At 45.8% G+C, this 19,613-nt stretch overlaps 1 protein-coding gene across 8 annotated transcripts in view; it reads right to left on the bottom strand.

The window, feature by feature from the left end:
* The window catches only part of brsk2b (BR serine/threonine kinase 2b), a 102,937-nt gene extending 83,675 nt beyond the window's left edge, over positions 1-19,262 (bottom strand). For 2 of the 8 annotated variants that reach the window (XM_076997635.1, XM_076997644.1), the window contains exon 1: positions 18,859-19,262. In XM_076997635.1, the coding sequence (XP_076853750.1) occupies positions 18,859-18,949 (91 nt within the window). In that variant the 5' untranslated portion in view covers positions 18,950-19,262. The remainder of the gene's footprint in view (positions 1-18,858) is intronic. The other 6 variants (XM_076997652.1, XM_076997661.1, XM_076997671.1 and 3 more) reach the window with 3 other exon arrangements.
* Positions 19,263-19,613: the final 351 nt, after the last annotated feature.

Here is a 19,613-nt window from a genome sequence, read left to right as displayed (position 1 = left end):
GAGGGAAAAGATGTGAAGATTATTACCGCCGTAGATCTGTCCCCAGCGGCGCGTTCTAATAATGTCTCAATATATAATATACGGAAGCCTGATGGGTAGGCAAAAAAAAAAAACACAATAAAAAAAAAACGAATATATTTATACTGCTTTTCAAATCAATACAAACACAGCAAGAAATCCAGAACGTAAAACATTGGCTAATGTTGCACGCTGAAGTCTGCATGCTCAGGAATTACTCGTTTACATAAGCTCAAGCTTGAGACAAATGTCCTCGCAAACGCCTGCATCAGACGCTCTCACCAGCCATTTAGTTTGTTGGAACTTCTAATAGGAAGCGCCACGTCTGTGGCAAATGGAACTAATCGTGCCTGAAGAACGACTTTAATTCCCAGCCTTTTAGCTGCACGTTTTAGCTGCACGTTTTAGCTGCACGTTTTAGCTGCGGCTAAAAGCCTTGAAGATCCTGACAAATGTGGAGGTGTTGGAAGACAAAAGCTATAAGATTTCCAGGCATCGCTTCCTAGTATCCATGTCTCCCACTCTTGACTCCAGCACACGCAGGAACTGGATTTCCATTTAATCGCTACGGGACGCCGAGATTAAAACAATAATGAAGCAGCACCACAGGTCAGAAATCAAAAGCGGCCTCCAGCGAATGATATGAGCCTTATCGCACCAAGCCACGGGGCTCCTATGATGAAATAAAATGCCGGACTTCATCTCCCATTTATCATTTATTTATGGCTGCAGTCTGCGTGTGGTGATGCTCCACTGGAAGACATTTATTTGAGTTTTAAATTGAACTGCCAGATCACTGCAGAGGAAAACCCTTTACATGATTGAAACTTAAACTGCTGTATCCAGAATGGGTCCATTAAGATTACATTACTTCCCTGATAAAGTAATGGGGGAAAAAAAGACATTCCTCAGTTTACCTTTTTATTTTCATTGGTCCTATTTTCTGGTTGTTTTTAGCTTCTGTTGTAGGACATGTCTTGTTGGGTTAAGGGTCAAGACCAGGGAGTCCAATTCACATCAAGAGTCGATTCATTTCAATCTACATCACAGAGTTCCTGGGCAGCCTCACTTCCGGGGATCAAGCGGGTTAAGGATCAAGTGATTCTTGGCATCATCTCATCTCCGGTCTCATGGCCACGCAGCCTAAGAGCAAAGCTCTGCTGGGAGTTGCTCTGGCCAAGAGCATCAAGAGCACAGTAGTGTAAAGACAGGATCACCGAGCCCTTTGGCGCACTCAGAGCTGATATGACGTCTCCCACACAATGACCACCAACAGGCGATAGAGCTCTGCTCCACAGCTGGACTCTTGCACAGATCTGGCAGCAGTTCACACACTATGCACCTGGCCCCTGTGTAGCTTGCACCCGCAGGGACAAAATAACATTTTTTTTGTCACATTCTCTAATAATACCATATTACACGTAATAGATCACAGCCTTTAACCCGGTCACTGCACAATGGTTTATCTGTCCACCATATTGAACCCGTCTTCCGTCGGGTTCTAGTGGTCCTCCAGCCGGATTGCAGACAAACTTTATTTGGGATGCTCTGCATGTTTCAGCATGCAGGACACGTGCAGGACACGTGCGGGGAGAGAGAAGGCATGCGCTGTGAGGAAGGGAAGAAGGATGGTATTTATTTACATACCGACGTCAAGACATTCTTACCAAATTAAGATATCTTTACAATGTGAAACTATCCAAACAAAGTTAAGCTATCTTTACTTGATTACAACTTTAAAAACTAACGCCTTAAAGAAGAGCTAACAAAGTATTTAGGCAAACTTAGAAGATGAGGGCTCAAAGAGACTGAAGAACAGCCATGAGTGTGAGCATATATAGAATGCAGAGAGTAATAGAGCAGCAAACTGTAGGGCAAATTTTTTCCACCCACTCATATATGCTGACATGCAGGTTTCTGGTTCCAATGACCGATTTCAATGAGGAACCCACAGAGTGATGAAGTAAAAATTCCATCATGGCCGAACATCCAGTTTTGTTCAGCGAGAGTGCTAGCACTAGAACACTAGAGTCAGAGCCCTCTGGTCAATTTACATGATCTGGCAACTCTGACCATTCCCTAGTTTAGATACCGTGTTGAGATACTGTGATGTAGCTGAAAGGAGATCAGGAGAGGCACTTTAGTGTAGCTCCACAATAAAAAAGACTTTGTAATATAGAGTCAGAGGTTCAGCTTGCCTTCAACCACTGCTGAATGTTTCTGAAATGTCTGCAGGAGCTAAGAATAAGTCAGAGGAGAACTATTGTTAATGTCAAAACACACACACACACACACACACACACACACACACAGAAAAGACTAGCATGTTTATTTTAATACATTGTAAGGATGTGGGGTCATACACGTCATAAACGTATCATTTATACAGGGCTCCTGACTGCAACTAAAATGGTCGCAATCGTGACCATAAATATTAATGTAATAATTATTGCAGTAATAATTGTTCAACTCGCCAGTGGCAACAGGTGATGCGTGAAGATTTTTTGTAATTGTAAAAAATATCCAACGTTTTCTTTTGAGTTTGTATTTGAAAAGTTGAACGATAGGCCACTTTAACTCCCACTCTCATGGACGTCTCTGCCCATCAACAAATGCATGCATGCTCGTGGGAATTCGATCAACAACGTGACTTGCAAAATCAGTATAGCCGAGCAGAAACTTTAGCACTAAGCGTTAGCTTGTTAATAATGGGGAAGCGAAAAATATTTTTTCACACAATCTACATCTCTGTCCAATCACAGCCACTCACAATGAACTCGTTTGTATATTATTATGGCACCTAGAACAAGTTATTAGTAATATAAAGTAATATAAACCTTATTTTTTCCTTTTAGTAGCCACTGTTTCCTTGAATATTTTTTTTTATCTGGATCCCTGGTATATGTACCAACACTATATCTAACTATAACTATAAATTAATTAACTGGGTAATAATTATTCCCAAAGTTTTTGTTTCTTTGTTTTGTTTCTGTTTTTTGTCCTGAACATGTACTAAAACAAATGGACACACTCACACACCCACACACACACACACATCCACAAACTTTCCACTGCCTTCCCCCACACCCCTAACACACATACGCAAACACAAACACACTTCAAAGTAAATCACATTTGTCAGTGATGTCAGGGTAAAGACCAAAGGGCCTGGAGGGGACGCTTTGTTTGGAGATCTGTGAGCACTCGGCACAAGAGGGGACAGTTTGTTTTGGAGATCTGTAAGCATGCTGCACTGGAGGAAATCAATCTGGGCTATGAAGAGCAGAGGGTCTCCGCCCCCTTCACTGTGTGGCTGACACACCAGCCCACCCAGAGCAACCTAAACAAACCCCCACCCACCCTCCGCGCCACCCCTCACCCCACCTCCAGCAGTTTGGACAACCGCTGCTCCTGAGGTCTTGATCTCCTAAGGTCTCTATCTCAGAGCCAAGACCGAGACCTACAGATTCAAAGCTAGGCTCCCACTTCTGGGATGAGATACACTCCTCTGTGCGAATTACAACGAGGCCTTCTGCTTTCTCTTGTTGGGGAGACGACTGTGGATAAATATAATTCACAGGTCTGCTTCAGTGAGGGAGACGAAGGGAGAGTGAACATGACTCCTGAACCAGAGGATCGCATCACTGGTTTAAGGAGCAACCAAGAGGGCCACATTACCCACGCGTCTTTTTCGTTCCACCACGTTTATATGAGACGTCGCGTTTACATTCGAGAGCTAAAGCATCTCTCAAAATTTCTCTTAATGCATTAGGCATAACCACTTTCATCTTACATAATGAAATTTTAATATTCTCATTTTATTTCTAAGAGTACATAGATGAGTATCGAGGTTTTCTTTTTTATATATATATATAAAACTGCCAAAAATTGTTTCATGGCTCCCAGCAGTTGGTGGAAAAAGCGAGGAGGGAATCAAGGAGAAATAATTAAGTAAATCTCAGCATAGTTATCGGGAGGAAAGGACAGATAGGCATCAGCAGAAAAGTAATTTCACCGTTTCTGATTGTGCACCAAGTCAGGCGGGGGCGGGAGGGGGGGGGGGGGGTGTGTGTGGTGGCTGGGCGTTAAATACTTCCTCTCCTCCAGTCAGCAAGTTCCTGTGTGTGCTCGGGCCTGTAGTTGACCTTGTGTGTAGAAACGGATGTGTGTGTGTGTGTGTGTGCAGGGATCTTGAGACATGCTGATGTGGGTGTGTGATCTCGCGAGCGCTTCATCAAACTTTCAGCACCCTCTCAGGCGGCTAAATGGTGTTTGATGGCCACTTCGTCTTTAAACGCTGAAGGCAGGTCGTTCGTTAAAGCTAGGAGCCCTGAATTTGCCCGGGGGCTCGTTCTGCTTGCAAACTAAAATGTTAACGCAGTGGTCAGTGTGTGTGAAATTGTTTTTTTTTTCCCTCCCATCCACGTGGTTTATAAAAAGGGGAACATAATCCTACTGGGAATTGTACGAGCAAACGGATGTACAAGGTTTGCAGGACTGGCCCGACATTTCACTGGGGTCTCTTTATGACTTTGGCATTTCCAGGGTAGTGTGGAACAGAGTAGCCTCATGTTCTAGATCCAGAGGGACGAGGCGAGATGACTTTAGACAAGCCTGATCGTTTCACCTGTAACGGCTCCGTCTCCTGCGATGGTTTGGACTGGCCTGTCCTGCACGCGTCCTGAAGAGCGGTCGCAGGAGCCGAACTCTACATCCGTTTTGTGATACACGGTCGGGTCCAAGTCCAACACATTCTCAAAAGATATCAACAATACGTTCATACGGAGCTTCAGTAGTATCGAGCAAGGGCGTCCAGCGTGCCTTAGTGTGTAATATTGTGCCGTGTAACACCAGACTGATCACGCGTGGACAGAAAACAGCAGTTCTATTATACATCTCCGAGCAATGCTATGCGCTTCAGAAGGGACACGCAGGACAGAACGCAAGACAGTCTTCCATTGTCGTCTTCCAGCCATGAAGAACACAAAAGAAGCGAGAGCGGGCGAGGCAGGGTAGCACCATGACGTCAACGCTTTAAGATGTGCAAATTCCACACAGCCACGAAGACAATGACAATGACTAGATAACAAAGCAGCCGTTAGTTGGCTGAAACGCCTCTTCCATTTATAACACATGCCAGGCAAACTCGGTAACAGTAACACAGATATGGATACCAAGCGCGCAGGAAGCCTCAACAGCATAAGCCACAGGAGTCATAACTTATGCTCTTAACATCACACCTACAAAGTCCGCATTCCCAGTCTTCCCAAAGAGCCCTCCCAGTCTTCCCCGACAGTATTCCCATCTCCCGACACCAGACACAAGACTGCTTCAAGACCATAAGCTGCGCGATGAGATCTTTCCCGCAAGCCCTGAGGCTACCGATAGAGGTTCCTGGCAGACACGGGTCTGTCGGCGCACGAATGCAGACGTCTCGAAGCCGCTTCCGACTCCCCCCAGCGCAGCCAGGGCCAAAGCTACGCTCGTTTGCGCACTGTCTCCAAGTCAACAGGGCGCCGGCGACAGCGTTCCTCGGAGCCCAGCGAAGGTTCTCTCGCGCCGTCCCCCGACACACACACACACACACACACACACACACCCCACCAGCGGACAGGGCTAAATGACGTAGTGACTGATCCGTTGTTCACGCTTTTCACTCCCGTGAAGTGAAATCAATGCGTCCTGACAATGTCCCCTCTTCATCGTGGGCAGAGACATACATTTGCCACCAAGCGGCTTCATTCTTCACGGGTTCTGACAGAAGCGGCGGGAAACGCTCTCATTCCTCGACGAGCGCTCGCTCCGGCCCGCTCTTTGCTCTCGCGGACTCCGGGCCTCGAGCTGTGTCATTAGCCCCCCCCCCTTTGATCCATACGCTGGCTAGACGGGAACAGAACCAAAGAGGAGCGAGCTCTTCTGCGGAGGTAATCATCAGACGAGCAGAGCCAGGTGTGGAGAATCGCGTGCGGTGGTTGGCTTTCTTCTCCCCCTCCGCCCTGACGCGAGCTCACCCAACCGTTCACCCGCCGTGCCGGTCGTGTTATGACAAGACCTCACCTTGTCCCGGCACGAACGCCAGGCTTCCGTGCTGCGCGGCGGAGACGCTAACTCGGGAAGACAGGATGGCATCCCGCTGTGGTTCCTCGGGTGATCGAGCAGACAGTGCAGCTGGGAGCCTCGGAGATGGGGATGGGGGCTCCAGGGACCGGGGCCCAAATGGCTGCGTGGCCTGCCAGTCCACAACGGAGACGTGGTGGCCAAAAGGTCACCACCAAACCGTCACACCATCACACCACCAAACTACAAGACCATCACACTGTTTGAAATTCCCTTTCAAAGATGTGGTCTATTTTTATTATCATCTAACTATGACAAGCATTGGGAAGATAGGGCAGTCATGGCCTGGTGGTTAGGGAACTGGTCTTGTGACCGGAGGGTCGTGGGTTCGATTCCCAGACCTGAGGCCATGACTGAGGTGCCCCTGAGCAAATTGCTCACTTGTATAAAAAAATGAGATAAAAATGTAAGTCGTTCTGGATAAGGGCGTCTGCCAAATGCCGTAAATGTAAGATGGCAACAGAATCACTCATATGCTGATCACACTGAAACTATTGCAGTCTATTATTTATTATCATCATGAGAGTAGAGTAGAGTAGAATTTTATTCCACCATATTCTATTTTACCATTATTATTATGATACACACAAAAAAAACACCTTTTTAAGAAAAGGTAAAAGACATTAAGTAAAAATATTACTTTACAAACATTGCGGCATTTCACATCCATGCTAAAATGTCAAAGGAGAGCCCTGCAAAAATAAATGTCAACCCAGCCGTAGCAGCACAATCTTCTGAAAGCGTTATTTGACGTCAAGCTACAGCAGGTGAGAAGACTTCCCAATCACCATAAGCAGAAGCTTCATCAGTGACCAAATTGTGTTGATTGTTGCATATCCTTGCATAAAATTTGGCCCATTTTTCCATAAACCTCCTTACACTGCATTTTCGCGGGGCTTGCGGGAGGCGCGTGGCGGAGGCACAAAGAGAGCTGGGGGAAGGGTGGCGGGCCCGGCACAGGCTGCCGTCAGAGAGCCGGCTAATCGGCTTGGAGCCGGCCCGGAGTTGAGCAGAACAATAGAGGAAGGGAAAGAGACAGAGAAAGAGAGAAAGAAGAGGGAGAGGGGGAGAGAGATACAGACAATAAATAAGAGAGAGACAGAAAGAATAAGAGAAAGACAGAGAGAATAAGCGAAAGAGAGACAGAGAATAAGAGAGGGGGAGAGACAGAGAATAAGAGAGAGCTGAGCTCCTTCTGTTACTCAAAAAGATCATTGTGAAAAGACAGGGGTAAAAGTTAAGGTTCCTGTGCCATTAAGCCCTCCTCTCTATCTTCAGCAACTCTGCTCCCGAGCAGACGGATGAACCGTCACCAAAACAAAAGCCTTTTAGTCCGGATCAAAGGCTGAATCTATATCACAGCATCACTAACCTCCGGTCCCTTCTGGCCCGTGCGATCTGAGCCGGGGAGCCGCAGCACCTCAGGACTGGGCTAAATTATGCTCGATAATGGACGTGGATGTGGAAGGGCCTTTATGGGGCTCTCTTCCTCCCTGGAGGAGGCAGCACAGAGAGGAGTCGAAGCTGAAAATACAGTTCTGCTATAACATGAGTCACAGGCCCGACACACACACGCCTACACTACACTCAGATGAACACACAAAAGAGTGTGCAGAAAGCGGAAGTGAGCTAGAGATAGACAGACAGAGAGAGAGAGAGAGAGAAAGAGAGTGGGATGGACAGACCAAGAGGCATAGAGAAGGAGGCTGGCGTGCGTCGAAGTCCGGGTCTTGTGAAATCTGGGACGTCATCCAAACCTGGAGGCAAATCGCAATGACGTAATCTGTAATTGTTACCCGCTCCTCATTAGCGTATGATTATGGATGAAATGTGGCCAATTATACAGTGACAGCAGTGTGATCCATGCTCTGGGTGGGGGCAGAGAAAGGGAGAGAGAGAGAGAGTGATGGAGAAAGAGAGACTATAATTAAATTCATACTCGTCAAAATCAGTTTAGTTTTGACACTTCTGTGCGTCAAGCTATTTTCAGAAGGCACATGGGCTATTCTGGCAGTTTGGCAAAGACATCTATGTGTAGTAATTCATTCAGCTATCAAAGAGGCTATCAAAGAGGCTTGAACTGCTGCTCAATTATGGAATAATAACAATCGGCCTCACTTGTTTCCCTGTGAAACGATGGATGAATAAAGCCCAATTACAGGTCCACAATTACAAAATCAGTAACCGATACTTCAACAGGATGATGAACATATAAAGTATGTGCTTATATGCATGTTTTAGATATATGACGTTCCCCAGACAATACATTGTCTATAATCAAGATCTGCACAGTGAAGGTGTGATCCGGGATGGGTCTGAGCTCTGGAAGCTGTGTGCAGCGTCTCCTCGCAGTACCTGCGATGCAGACCCATGACCTTCAGCACGTCTGGCCCTGAGCCAGTGGCCGCGGTGACCCAGGCCTGACTGGCGTGCCTGCCGCGTGGCTCTCAGCTGCGCGCGCGCGCGAGCACGAGACAAGAGACGCCCGCGCGAGCGGCTTTTACGGTCGCGGTCGCCGCCCCGGCGCAGTCAAGGAGACGATGCCACGACGCGACTTGATTTATCACTTCATTTACGTGCAAATGCGCTTTCGGCGTGCGCGCGTGCACGTGTACAGGCGCGTGCGTGTGTGTGCCACGAGGCATGCGCACACGTGCCGGCATGCGTTTTATCAAAGGCGGCGGCACCGGGCAGTGGTGGGGATGACTGGGTCCGTAGCCACACAGCCATCTGTTCATGTCAGGGCTGGCTGCTGCTACACATAACCGGAGCAGAACCGAACTCAGCTAGCAACAAGCTAGTTGCGACCCAGCAGCAATATGGCAACGAGCTAAAAGATCTTCTATTCCCTCATACTCCCATATACAAGATTCCCCCAGTATTCTGGTCGTGTATTCAGCCGTCATATTTTTGTTGTCTATCCCTAAAATACACATGACACAGACGCTCGTGTAAACTTATACATGCGCGCGCACACACACGTGTTCACTTACAGCTGTAACCATAGCAATGTGAGGCAGAAGGAAGATGCCAGAAATAATGCACTGAAATCAAGGCCCTTTTCTTCTACATATAGCTGGCAGCAGGACATAATGGCTTTCAAAAAGCACTCTATAGCTCACGCAAAAGCAGACTCGGGAGAAAGAGGCAGCCGAATAGGGGCTGAAACAGGAAGAAAAATGCAACACAGCCCCACAAGAGTACAGGGCAAAAACCCACTCATACCCTAACAACAGAGCACTTGAAAAGCATTTGCATGATAAATTTAATTCATGCATTAATTAGTAAAGAATAATGTACACCATATGCATAATAAAGTAACCATGGGCATAAACTTCATGTAGACTTGGAATAAGCCATTAGGTAAAAAGGCAATTAATCTGTGTTATTTTTCACATTGTAATTACACAGACAAGAATGGAAGGAGATAAACCAATCTACCCTCCTCGCAAATGGTTACATAAAAATATAATATTTCAAAGTTTTTCTCTCTTTTTTTTGCAGTGAGCGATGTGCGTGTGTGTTAGCGAGTGTGCAGGTCTCTGCAACAGCGCTGCTCAGTGGGGCGATGCTGTTGCCATGCTGAGACGGGCAGCGCTCAGCCAGGCCACATGTGCGCAGCAAGTGCCCCCCACGCCGTCTCCACGGATACGTGGCCGGCAACCGTTGCTGTGGTGTAATGCAGCACGGCCAGCTCTCACTCTATTAGCTGCACTCTGGAACAGGGCTCTATTAGATTAGAGGAACTCCTCTGCTCACACACACACACACACACACACACACACACACACACACACACACACACACACACACACACACGCTTACAGGCATATGTACACATATACATCCACCCACAAGCTTAAACATATGCGCTTCCCCCCCCCCCCCTCTACCCTGCAGCAGAGTGTCCAGAGTGCTACCTGCTTTTGTTGATGCCAAAGTGGAAATAATGGTGGTATTTCATCCCCCTCCGCACCCCAGTAATCTGATTATGCCACACGATTGGATGCTAGGACCGAGGCTAACGGCCGCAGAGAATCACACATGCTTTTCTCACACACACACACACACACACACACACACACACACACACACACACACACACACACACACACAGACACACACAGACACACACAAAAGTAGTCAGCGGGCCATCTGTGTGTGTTCTGTGAGGTGCGAGGACTGACTAAAGATCACAGCTCTGACGTAGCCTGAGGCAGTGTAGCGCCGCGCATACAAGCTCCGCCACACATGCAAAACGCAAAACTTCACACCTTATACCAGAACCTCACGCTCTGAGTGAAGGACTAAGTCTGGAAGAACCCCACATACTTCCGCATTGTCATCAGTTTGCGTTTGGGGCACACGTTCACTGTTCAGTCCGACAGAGTTAATATATCTCATCTGCACTGAAGTGCCCTATAAAGCTATAATGCTTCTTTAAAACCTGTATATACTCCTTCAGATTGTCTCCCTTCTATTTCATCCAGCCTAAATCATATACTGCCCAGCATTCTGGTACAGTTTATAATTCTATTTTTAAATGTTCCCCCAAACAAAGGCAGCTAATGAGTTATCTAAAGCCTAGTAATCTAAGTCACTCCATTTATATGGGTCAGATGGAAATCAGGCCCTGGTCACCTGATGTCATTAGCAATACAGGGTATATTCAGGAAAAGCCAAAGTCAATACTGCAGCAGGACCATTATCCAGAAATAGTCATTATCAAAGCCTTCCTCTACAACCCTTGCAAGTCAATTAAATCTCTCTCCAGTCCATTATAAATGTAATTGACCAAAACACAAAGTATCTGTGTTTATAGTTTTCATTAAAAAGATTAAAATATAAAAAGCAGTTTCATTGGCTTTGTCCTACTAGATACAAGTTTAGCCCATCCAACAAATCATTCATATATGGCCTAACAATTCTTACAAATTGGGAAATTGTGTTTGTGGCGCAGAAAACTACTCAAGGTTACCTGAAGGTGTTTCACATACAGCACATCGTCTGGGCTGTGTGACTCAACTAGGGTTGCAGCGGTAACCGGTTTCACGGTATACCACGGTATTAAAATGCACGGTTATCATACCGTGTGCGTTTGCTTATTACCGGTAAAAAGCAAGCCAGCGGAGAAACTGACCCGCGCATGCGCAACTCCGCTCCGGTTCAGCTACTAAGCACACAGCGGTGAAAATGACAGAAAGTGCATCAGACTTAACAAATGTTTTAAAAAAAAAAAGCTAAACTAAAATCAGCGGCGAAAATGACGTTGGCTCCACCCGTGCGCGAGGGTCTCGCGCGCTGTCTCGCGAGGTCGTGCACTATGCGCGCCGCGCCAAAGCGCAATGAACAAAGTCATGTTTGCAGGGTTCATACACCTTTATAAGGTGGAATTAAAGCACTTGTACGTAACTTTAAAGGTCCGTTTCAATATTTCCCAACACTTAAGTTAAATATTTATACATATACTCGAAATGATTAGCTTTTTCATCACATTATTTAATGGTTGTTTATTTTCAAAACGCCCAATCTTAACGTCTTCACGTTCTCTCATTTTTCGTCCTGGAATTACAAGAGGCTCGTATTTGTTAACGTAATGCAAGAGAACTGTGCGGAGTCGCGCGCTACGGTCACTAGTGAAAGTATAATTCTAGCTTTTTATGGTCCTTGCTTTCACTGGATGTGAAAGACGCCATTAATTTACATGCGTTCATTTTCAAATTCTAACGTGTCTGTTTTTCATACGTTAAAACCAGACTCGGTGTGAACGCCTTAAAATAGAAATCTCTATTGTGACGGTCATGTCAGAAATAAATCCTCTCTTTCTGCAGTATCTGGTTATATTCTAACTTGGCAGTACAACGGACGTTTACAACAGTTGTTGATCAGACACTGACCCAGGCTGAGTTTATCAGATACTAAATAATTTAAACTTAAATAATTGTACTGAAATCCATGATTTAGGTTTCTCTAATTTTGCAGTATTTATATAAACATGTTTACAGCTTTTTTTTTTTTTAATGGAGACATTTTGTATACAATAGTTCCAGGTTTCTACAATAAATATTTAATTGAACAAAAAAACTTGTAATTTCTTTAAGGGTCAGTGTATCTTTTAATAATATACAAACTAACTGTGATACCGTGATAACCGTGATACCGCGGTATTTTCTAAGACGGTTATCATACCGTGAAAATCTCATACCGTTGCAACCCTAGACTCAACACAGTCTAGCAGAGCAATGGTTCTGTGTCTGATTCACCACAGGATAAACACAAACTGCCTTTAACTCCTTCGACCTGATGAGAACTCTATGAGATGCTTCTCAATAATTAAACCATAATCCACTTTCCTTTGGTCCATGCTGTAGCCTACATTACACACAACAGCTATAAATACACATGCTTTAGGGCTTTAGTTCAGATCTGGACTAGAACTAGATCTCATCTGTAGCTCTGTTCTCATGGTTCTTGTCTAGTCTGCTTCTTCAAAATAGCTTCTCTGCATAATAACAGTCTAGGCGGACAGTCCCAACAGCTCTCTCTGTGATACACGATGGCGTTTTAAAGAGCAGACAGGGTCTGACTGATCCCTCTGGAGAATGAAAGCCTTAAAAAGTTCCTATTGTCTCAGTGGCTGAATTCTTCATTCATTACGGACATATTAGCCCTTGCTGATGGAGGGCAGAAAATTAATGAGGGAGTGCCACAGCAAAAAGGCAGAAAAGGTGAAAAATAACAGTCCTGCCTTTGTTCACAGAGGGCTTGCTACGAGTGTAAAAAGAAGATAGAAGTGGAGACCCAGTTACAGCCCATTTCTCTCCACATGTCTCTCTGGAGTCACAATAAACAGAATTCATTACATTTTCCCCCCGATATGAAAGATTAAATAACCATTAGTTTCTGAGCTTCTGAAATGACCATTCGCATCCTTTAGTTGATCTAAAAACTGAACTAAAAACCGACATTTTACTCATTAATACATAAATTATCTGCCAATGCAGTACCTCGTGTTGACACACCTTGAATAATTTTGCCAAGCAAGCACTTTTTGCTCAAGCATTTCAAAAACCTGCACTTTAAACTTCTCATAGTATTACCACATATATGACAGAAGACAGATCCTTGCCATCTTCACCATAAATCAAATCATTCTCTCACAACACATGACAAAGGAATGGCTGTCCAGTGTCCGCTGTCCCCCGTGGAACTCACTGGGGTGAAAGGTAAGACGTGAACAATACCACAAACCCTCTTTTTCCTCTTTTCAAGGTTACCGTGATGCCACGGAGCTTTCCGGAATGTAAAGATGACAATCGAGTGCCAATAAAAGGACCCGATTTTGATTCAATACCTCTCGTCATCCTGAAGCAGATATACCAGCTAGCGTAACATATTGAATCAATCTATATAAAATTATGAACTCGCTGCAAATATTGCACAACAATATGGGTCCTATCTTTAATTTGGCCTATAGGGATACCATTCAGCCCAAACCAAGGGATGGGGGCGGTTCCTCATTCACATTCTAGTAGCTCAGGTGGAGGCTAGAAGCCAATCAATAGCCCCAGCCCTTCAGCTTAGGTTGAAGAGCACTGTACCACAGCCATTCACTGCACATATGTATAAAAGTGGGTGGTTGCCATAGAAACCCCCAACTTGCCTTTGACTAAGGGCGAGAGATATAGCAGATATTCTATTGTTGGCTATTGCGATCCAGCCAATGCTGAAGTGATGTTACATTGCGTCGATATGCCGAAGGAAAGCAACGGACCTTTACGGCCCAAACGCAAATACTTTTTTTTTTCTTTTTTCCAAAGTACGAAAGTAATCCATTGGTACACTGTTCTTCCACCGTTACCTCAAAGCTATAACTGATAAAAGTTACAAAAAATAAATTGATCAAAGATTGTATGATGTAAAGAGTAATAGAGGCGTTACCTCGCTGTTGACACAGTACCTTGTGTGTGCCTGTGTCAGTAACCCCCTCCTTCACTTATTACCCCCTCTTCCATTTTCATCTACTAACTCAATGTAAAGAAGGATGATCCCTCCATGAATAGAGTCTGAACAGCCAGGCATTGGTGACCACCTGACTAATGACCAGCCATCATGGCCCAGTTCAACCCAGCCATCTGGACAGGATATACCCCCTCTGGTTCCTTTACCAATCAATCGCGCGTGCAAAATGACACGCCGCTTCATCCCATTCATACAGTACCGAGGCAACAGCGACACCCTCCAGACGAATAAATTAATAAATAAATATTACTTCTCCAGTGGCTCTTGGGACGCTCTAGGCTATTGTATTGTGGCTTGTCAGAAAACAGTGAGACGAACTTGAATGGAGGGAGACACGCTGATGAACAAAGAAAGGGCGAGTGAGTGAGTGTGTGTGTGTGTCCCTGCCTCTCGTTCTCTTTCTCTCAGCACCGTCAGTGTCCCTTAACCCTGACTGCACTCTTTTCACCCCGAGTCTGGCCCACCACCCTCAGAACCAGCACACAGACACCAGAGCGCTTTCACCGGGCTGAGTGCTTCTCCTAATTAAACCCCAAACAGGCCCATCTGTTGAGCTATTGACCACAGTCGCTGCTCCGGTTCCATCACAAATGCAGCATTCAGCTTTGAGGGAGTTCGTGATGAGTAATGCTCTAACTAAAGCTGCATGATTAATACGCTATTTTGGGGAAATATGTCACCATGGTGTCTGACACCACAATACTGGATATTCGGTAAGACTTGCCGTGGAGTTTAGAGAAAGGATTCGCACGGGACATGCCAAAAATCAATATACAACCATCCTGATGGGCTGTTTGAGTTTAACCCCAGTGATGTAACCTCAAGGGGGCTGTTTACAGAAAGGCTATCCCACAAAGCATCTGTGACAAGGTAGCAAAGGTTACAGCATGAGGACAGGGATGGAGAGATGGAGATAGAGAGAATAAGGATTCAGGACAGAGGAAGGAGTTGTGTGACTCTGCTGGCTTTCTCTGATAACCCACCCCCACTCCCCAAGAGAGCAGCCTGCCCCAGAGAGAAGCTCTGCAGTCATGGTGGTGGAGGGGGGTGTAGGAGGAGTCAACACACCACACACAACAGACTACCACGCTGACAATACAAACACCAGCAAGATGGGCAAACAGGGAGAACAGCCGCTTAACAATAAACCACAAATGGAGCGCGGCCCCGACCTGAAATCACCGCTTAACAAAATATATAAAGGCAGCAAGAAACCACAGAGAACACCCGAAGTTCTGGCCTAAATTCACTAGTCACACTGGAGATAATTACACTGTTGACTTGTCAGGTGGCTAGTCCACCTGTCCAGCCCTGAGGGTAACATCTCCGTGTATGAAGCTGACTCAAATTAACAGGCTACAGCAATCAAAAGTAGTAATCTGGAAGCTTTCCCATCCGTTTCACGCTCTAAAGCTTCAAACATAAAAATAACTTCATCCTCTACCAATGGCGATGAGATTTCATCTGCACTAATGCCGATGTCCTTGTCCATTTCAGGGCATTTATGATGCATTAAGAAAACTGCCAGGCTGCACAACATATCGAAGACGCTTTATTCTTATTTTGTATCCAGTGAAGCCAAAAGGTAAAATGTAAATTTCAGACTCCTGGATATGAGTCAATCATTCAAATGAAAACATTGCAAAATAAATTTTGAATTTATTTTAAAATCCATTCTGGGCACAATAAGCAAAAAAATCCAAATTCAGCTGAACATAGACAGTGCGACTCTTACAAATGAGTGTGGGCATGGGGGGATTCAAAGCCTGGCTGTTGCTGTCTGCCTGTGATCTCCAAGATGGAAAGCATGGGCATTGTGAGAAGAGCCTTGTGGGAAGGGGGTGCAACCATGACAACCAGTCACTGTTATCCAGCACTCTACAAATGAGAGCCAATTGAATGCTGGGACGTGTCTGGGAAAAAAAAAAGAGACTTCAACCCCCTCAGACAGAAACACACAGACAAATTGTTCAGAAAGTCATCACAGCAAGACAACCAGCCACTAACACATCAAATGGGCTTTTCAGGCTATAACACAAACTATATGTTGCCATTCGGAAAACTTAATTTTCACAAATTCCCCAACAATAGTGAAAAAAATACATTTTCAGCAGACAATTCAGGCTTATTTTAACATTTTGGACCATGACATTTGCCCACTATAATGGCAGATGGCTGCACCACGACGTCTTGGATGTGCAGAAGCCAAGAGAAACACTTTCGAATCCGGACTGCTTGCTTCTCACGGAGATCAGACTTGGGAGACAAGGGCGATCAGGTGGGTGCAGAAACTATGGGCCTCCGCCTGTAGCCTCTTCGCAGGTGTGGTTGATCAGCACTGCCAGGCCGCCAGACGTCCACTGGCCCAGGAGTGGACCGTACATGGCTTGATCATCTCCTGCGCCTCGTCCGTTAGCGTTTCTGGAGGCGCGCAGCTTTCACCGAGCGCCACGTGGAGCCTCGCCTACAAGCTGCGAGCCCGTGACCCAGCGTTCCCGCTCCGTCTCCTGGCCCAACGGGCTGCGTGCCCCGGGTACTTCCCCGCTTCGTTAGAGAGGAACCCTTGGGATGCCTCGGCTGAGTGAGTAGAGCAGGAGAGAGAGAAAGAGAGAGAGAAAGAGGGAGACAAAGAGGCGCAGAGAGGCGCAAGAACACAGAAGAAAGAATAGATAGAAAATAAGGGAGAGGTGTCGGGCAAATGAGGAGCAGCTGAGGACCGAGAAACGACCGTGCGCGGCCCCCCGCACGACACCGCGGCTTAACGTTACGAGCCGCCTCTGTTCAAAGCGGCCATGCAGATAGCTCAATCTTCCTCGCAGCACGAGGGCCTCTAATCTTCACCTCTGCTCCCTTTCTGCAGATTGTGCAGAGGAACAGCGGCCGGCACGTCCCTTTTTTAGGCGTCCCATGGGGGAGTCCCCCTTTAGTGCTCCCCCCCACCCCCAAAAAAAACCCCACTCCCCACCCCCTCTCCCATCATCCATCTTGTCCCCTCCCCCAGCCCTCACTCTCGCCATAGGAACCTCTCTCGTGACATATGGGCGATCCTCAACGACGGAGACGGTCTGTGTTTATTGGGCGGCATTGCTTTCGGCAGCTATGCCAACGGCAGCAGAAAGCCCTAAAATCCCCAGCACTTAGCGGGCAGAGGCAGGCCCTGCCTCAGGCTAGGAGCTCAGGCTAGGACTCATTTAGGGATGAGGGGGACAGGAGTTGAAGATCATCAGTGAATTACTGTATGAACAAAAGCCCCACGGGAGTTCAGTCTTTGTGTTGGGCAACAAGGAACACAGCCAGCGTAAAAGTGCATGTGTCTCACATATCCTTGACACTGGAGATGTGAGGATTTTCAATATAGAAAGGCTGAAATGAAGTTTGAATACACTATAAAGTTTGAAAGGGAATTTAAAAATCCAAAAAGTGGTTAATTGTTGCTTTCTGTAGGATGGCAGCTACCTTACATCCGATGCCATAGGTTTAAGGTTATCCCTTACCAATCACAATAAATGCCTACATTGATCCAGGGTTTAATCAATATCATCAATAAGCATATGTACACAGTGGTAAGCTATGTACACGCATGCAGGTCAATTCTAACCGCATGAAACACTGGCACTAATCCTAGCGTGCCCTCCATGCCGTAGCCTCTCGTACCTTCACAGGAAAAACTGACTTTGATTTGAGGACTTAGCAGGTACTGGCTTGCATGCAGTCCAAATCCTGGCTCTGCTGAATACTGGCCTACACAGGACTAGCAGGTACAAGTCTGACTGCACTCCATCAACACTGGTCAAGGAGCTTATAGGTCATCCCCAGCGTCATATCGCAAAGAGCACCCACCAAATGAAATATAGGAAATCAGATCAATACATTTCTCATGTAAAATGCAGCAACGACAGCAAAAAAATTAAAAATCACCACCTTTGCTTTCAGAGCAAAAACCTTACACTCTTAAACTGGAGATTTCCTGGACTTAACCACCAATTTATCCATTACTTCGTTATGACAGACTTGTCTGACTGCTTGTTAATAATACCACTTTACACAGGCCAAAAACGGATTAATAACGGGACAATAGCAGATCAGATCAGCAACTACAAACTACTGAATTTATTGTGTGTGCATTCCTTCTGGTTTTAAAGTGCAGAGTACAGTTTTAGAGTTAGCAGGTCACAGTCACAGAAGCACAGTGAGGTCGCAATGCAAACACAGCGATGCACACACCATCCCAAATGTTCAGATGTTGGAACACTACTGCATGCTAATGAAATCTTGAAGTTCAGCAACCAAATTTCATCCCTATTAGGACTTGAGCAAATCCAGTAGCCAGCAGCGGGAGCCATTCAGATAGAATGAAGGAGAGCGTTCCTTAAGGACAGCTTGTACCATATCTGCCCAGTCATAGAAAACCTACAAAAAAAATGTGTCCAGGCAAATACTGAATATACCATCAATTCCTTTAATATGCAAATGTGTAACTGAATGTCCTATAAGCACGGGACACAATTCAGTTGTTGCGACAGAAGAAAAGTAGACCGGGTCTCCTCCTAACCTGCAAAAACTGCACGATTGCCCTGCCTATACACAATTACATATTTAACCCACCCGGCATATCTAGTCCATAACTGAAGTCAACATCAGTCTCTACTATTTGCGTGTGTATAAAGCATCACGAGTCCCATAAAACACAAAAGGACAAACCTGTCTGTCCCTTGCCCAGCGTTTTTTCAAGGCGATACGGTCCCACGTAATTCGCATGTTGAGCGCTGTTGTCTTTCCCAGATGATGACATTTTGCTTTGGACGAAAGGGACGCGTTAACGTTAAATTGCTGTAATTCAGCAATTTAGTGTTTTTTCAAGGCCAGAACTGCAGTTACTTCCCCGCCCAGCTTGTTCCAGTCGGTACCTCACTTTGTCGCTCGAGGGTCGGTGGAGCTCGCTCTCTATCTTTCTCTCTCTCTCTATCTCTCCCTCTTCTGTGCTTCGGAGTGTTCTAAGCTCACACCATCGTAGGCTGCGTTGCCACATTCCGCCTGCGGTGGCGCTAGAGAGCAAAGCGCATATGCGCGATACGTAATTCGTGAAGAATCGCTGTGATGGACGTGACGCTCGAGCGAACAGCGGCACGCGCATGCTCCGGTGAGGGCAGGGTGGTTATCACACAGAGATGAAACTGCTTCTTACAGCATTTCTGAACCAAATAGGGGAAAATATTACATGGGTTACCGTATAATTGCATTTCTATTTTTCTTATTACAAACTTGATTGTTAGGTGTGAAAAACGGGTTTTTTTTTTTTTATTTTTCAGTGACGTATCAAACTTTTTGCCACATTTCACCTTTCCAAAATCCTAAAAACACACCAACACCACAAAACTTCAGTGTAAAATGCATGTTTTTGTATCCTCTCTTTCGGGTGGTTTGCTGGATATTCAGAAATCCAGTATGTTGAATAT

This window comes from Brachyhypopomus gauderio, chromosome 1, assembly GCF_052324685.1.
Source record: "Brachyhypopomus gauderio isolate BG-103 chromosome 1, BGAUD_0.2, whole genome shotgun sequence".
In the NCBI taxonomy this organism is placed as follows: Eukaryota; Metazoa; Chordata; class Actinopteri; order Gymnotiformes; family Hypopomidae; genus Brachyhypopomus; species Brachyhypopomus gauderio.
This window is presented reverse-complemented; position numbering and strand designations above follow the sequence as displayed.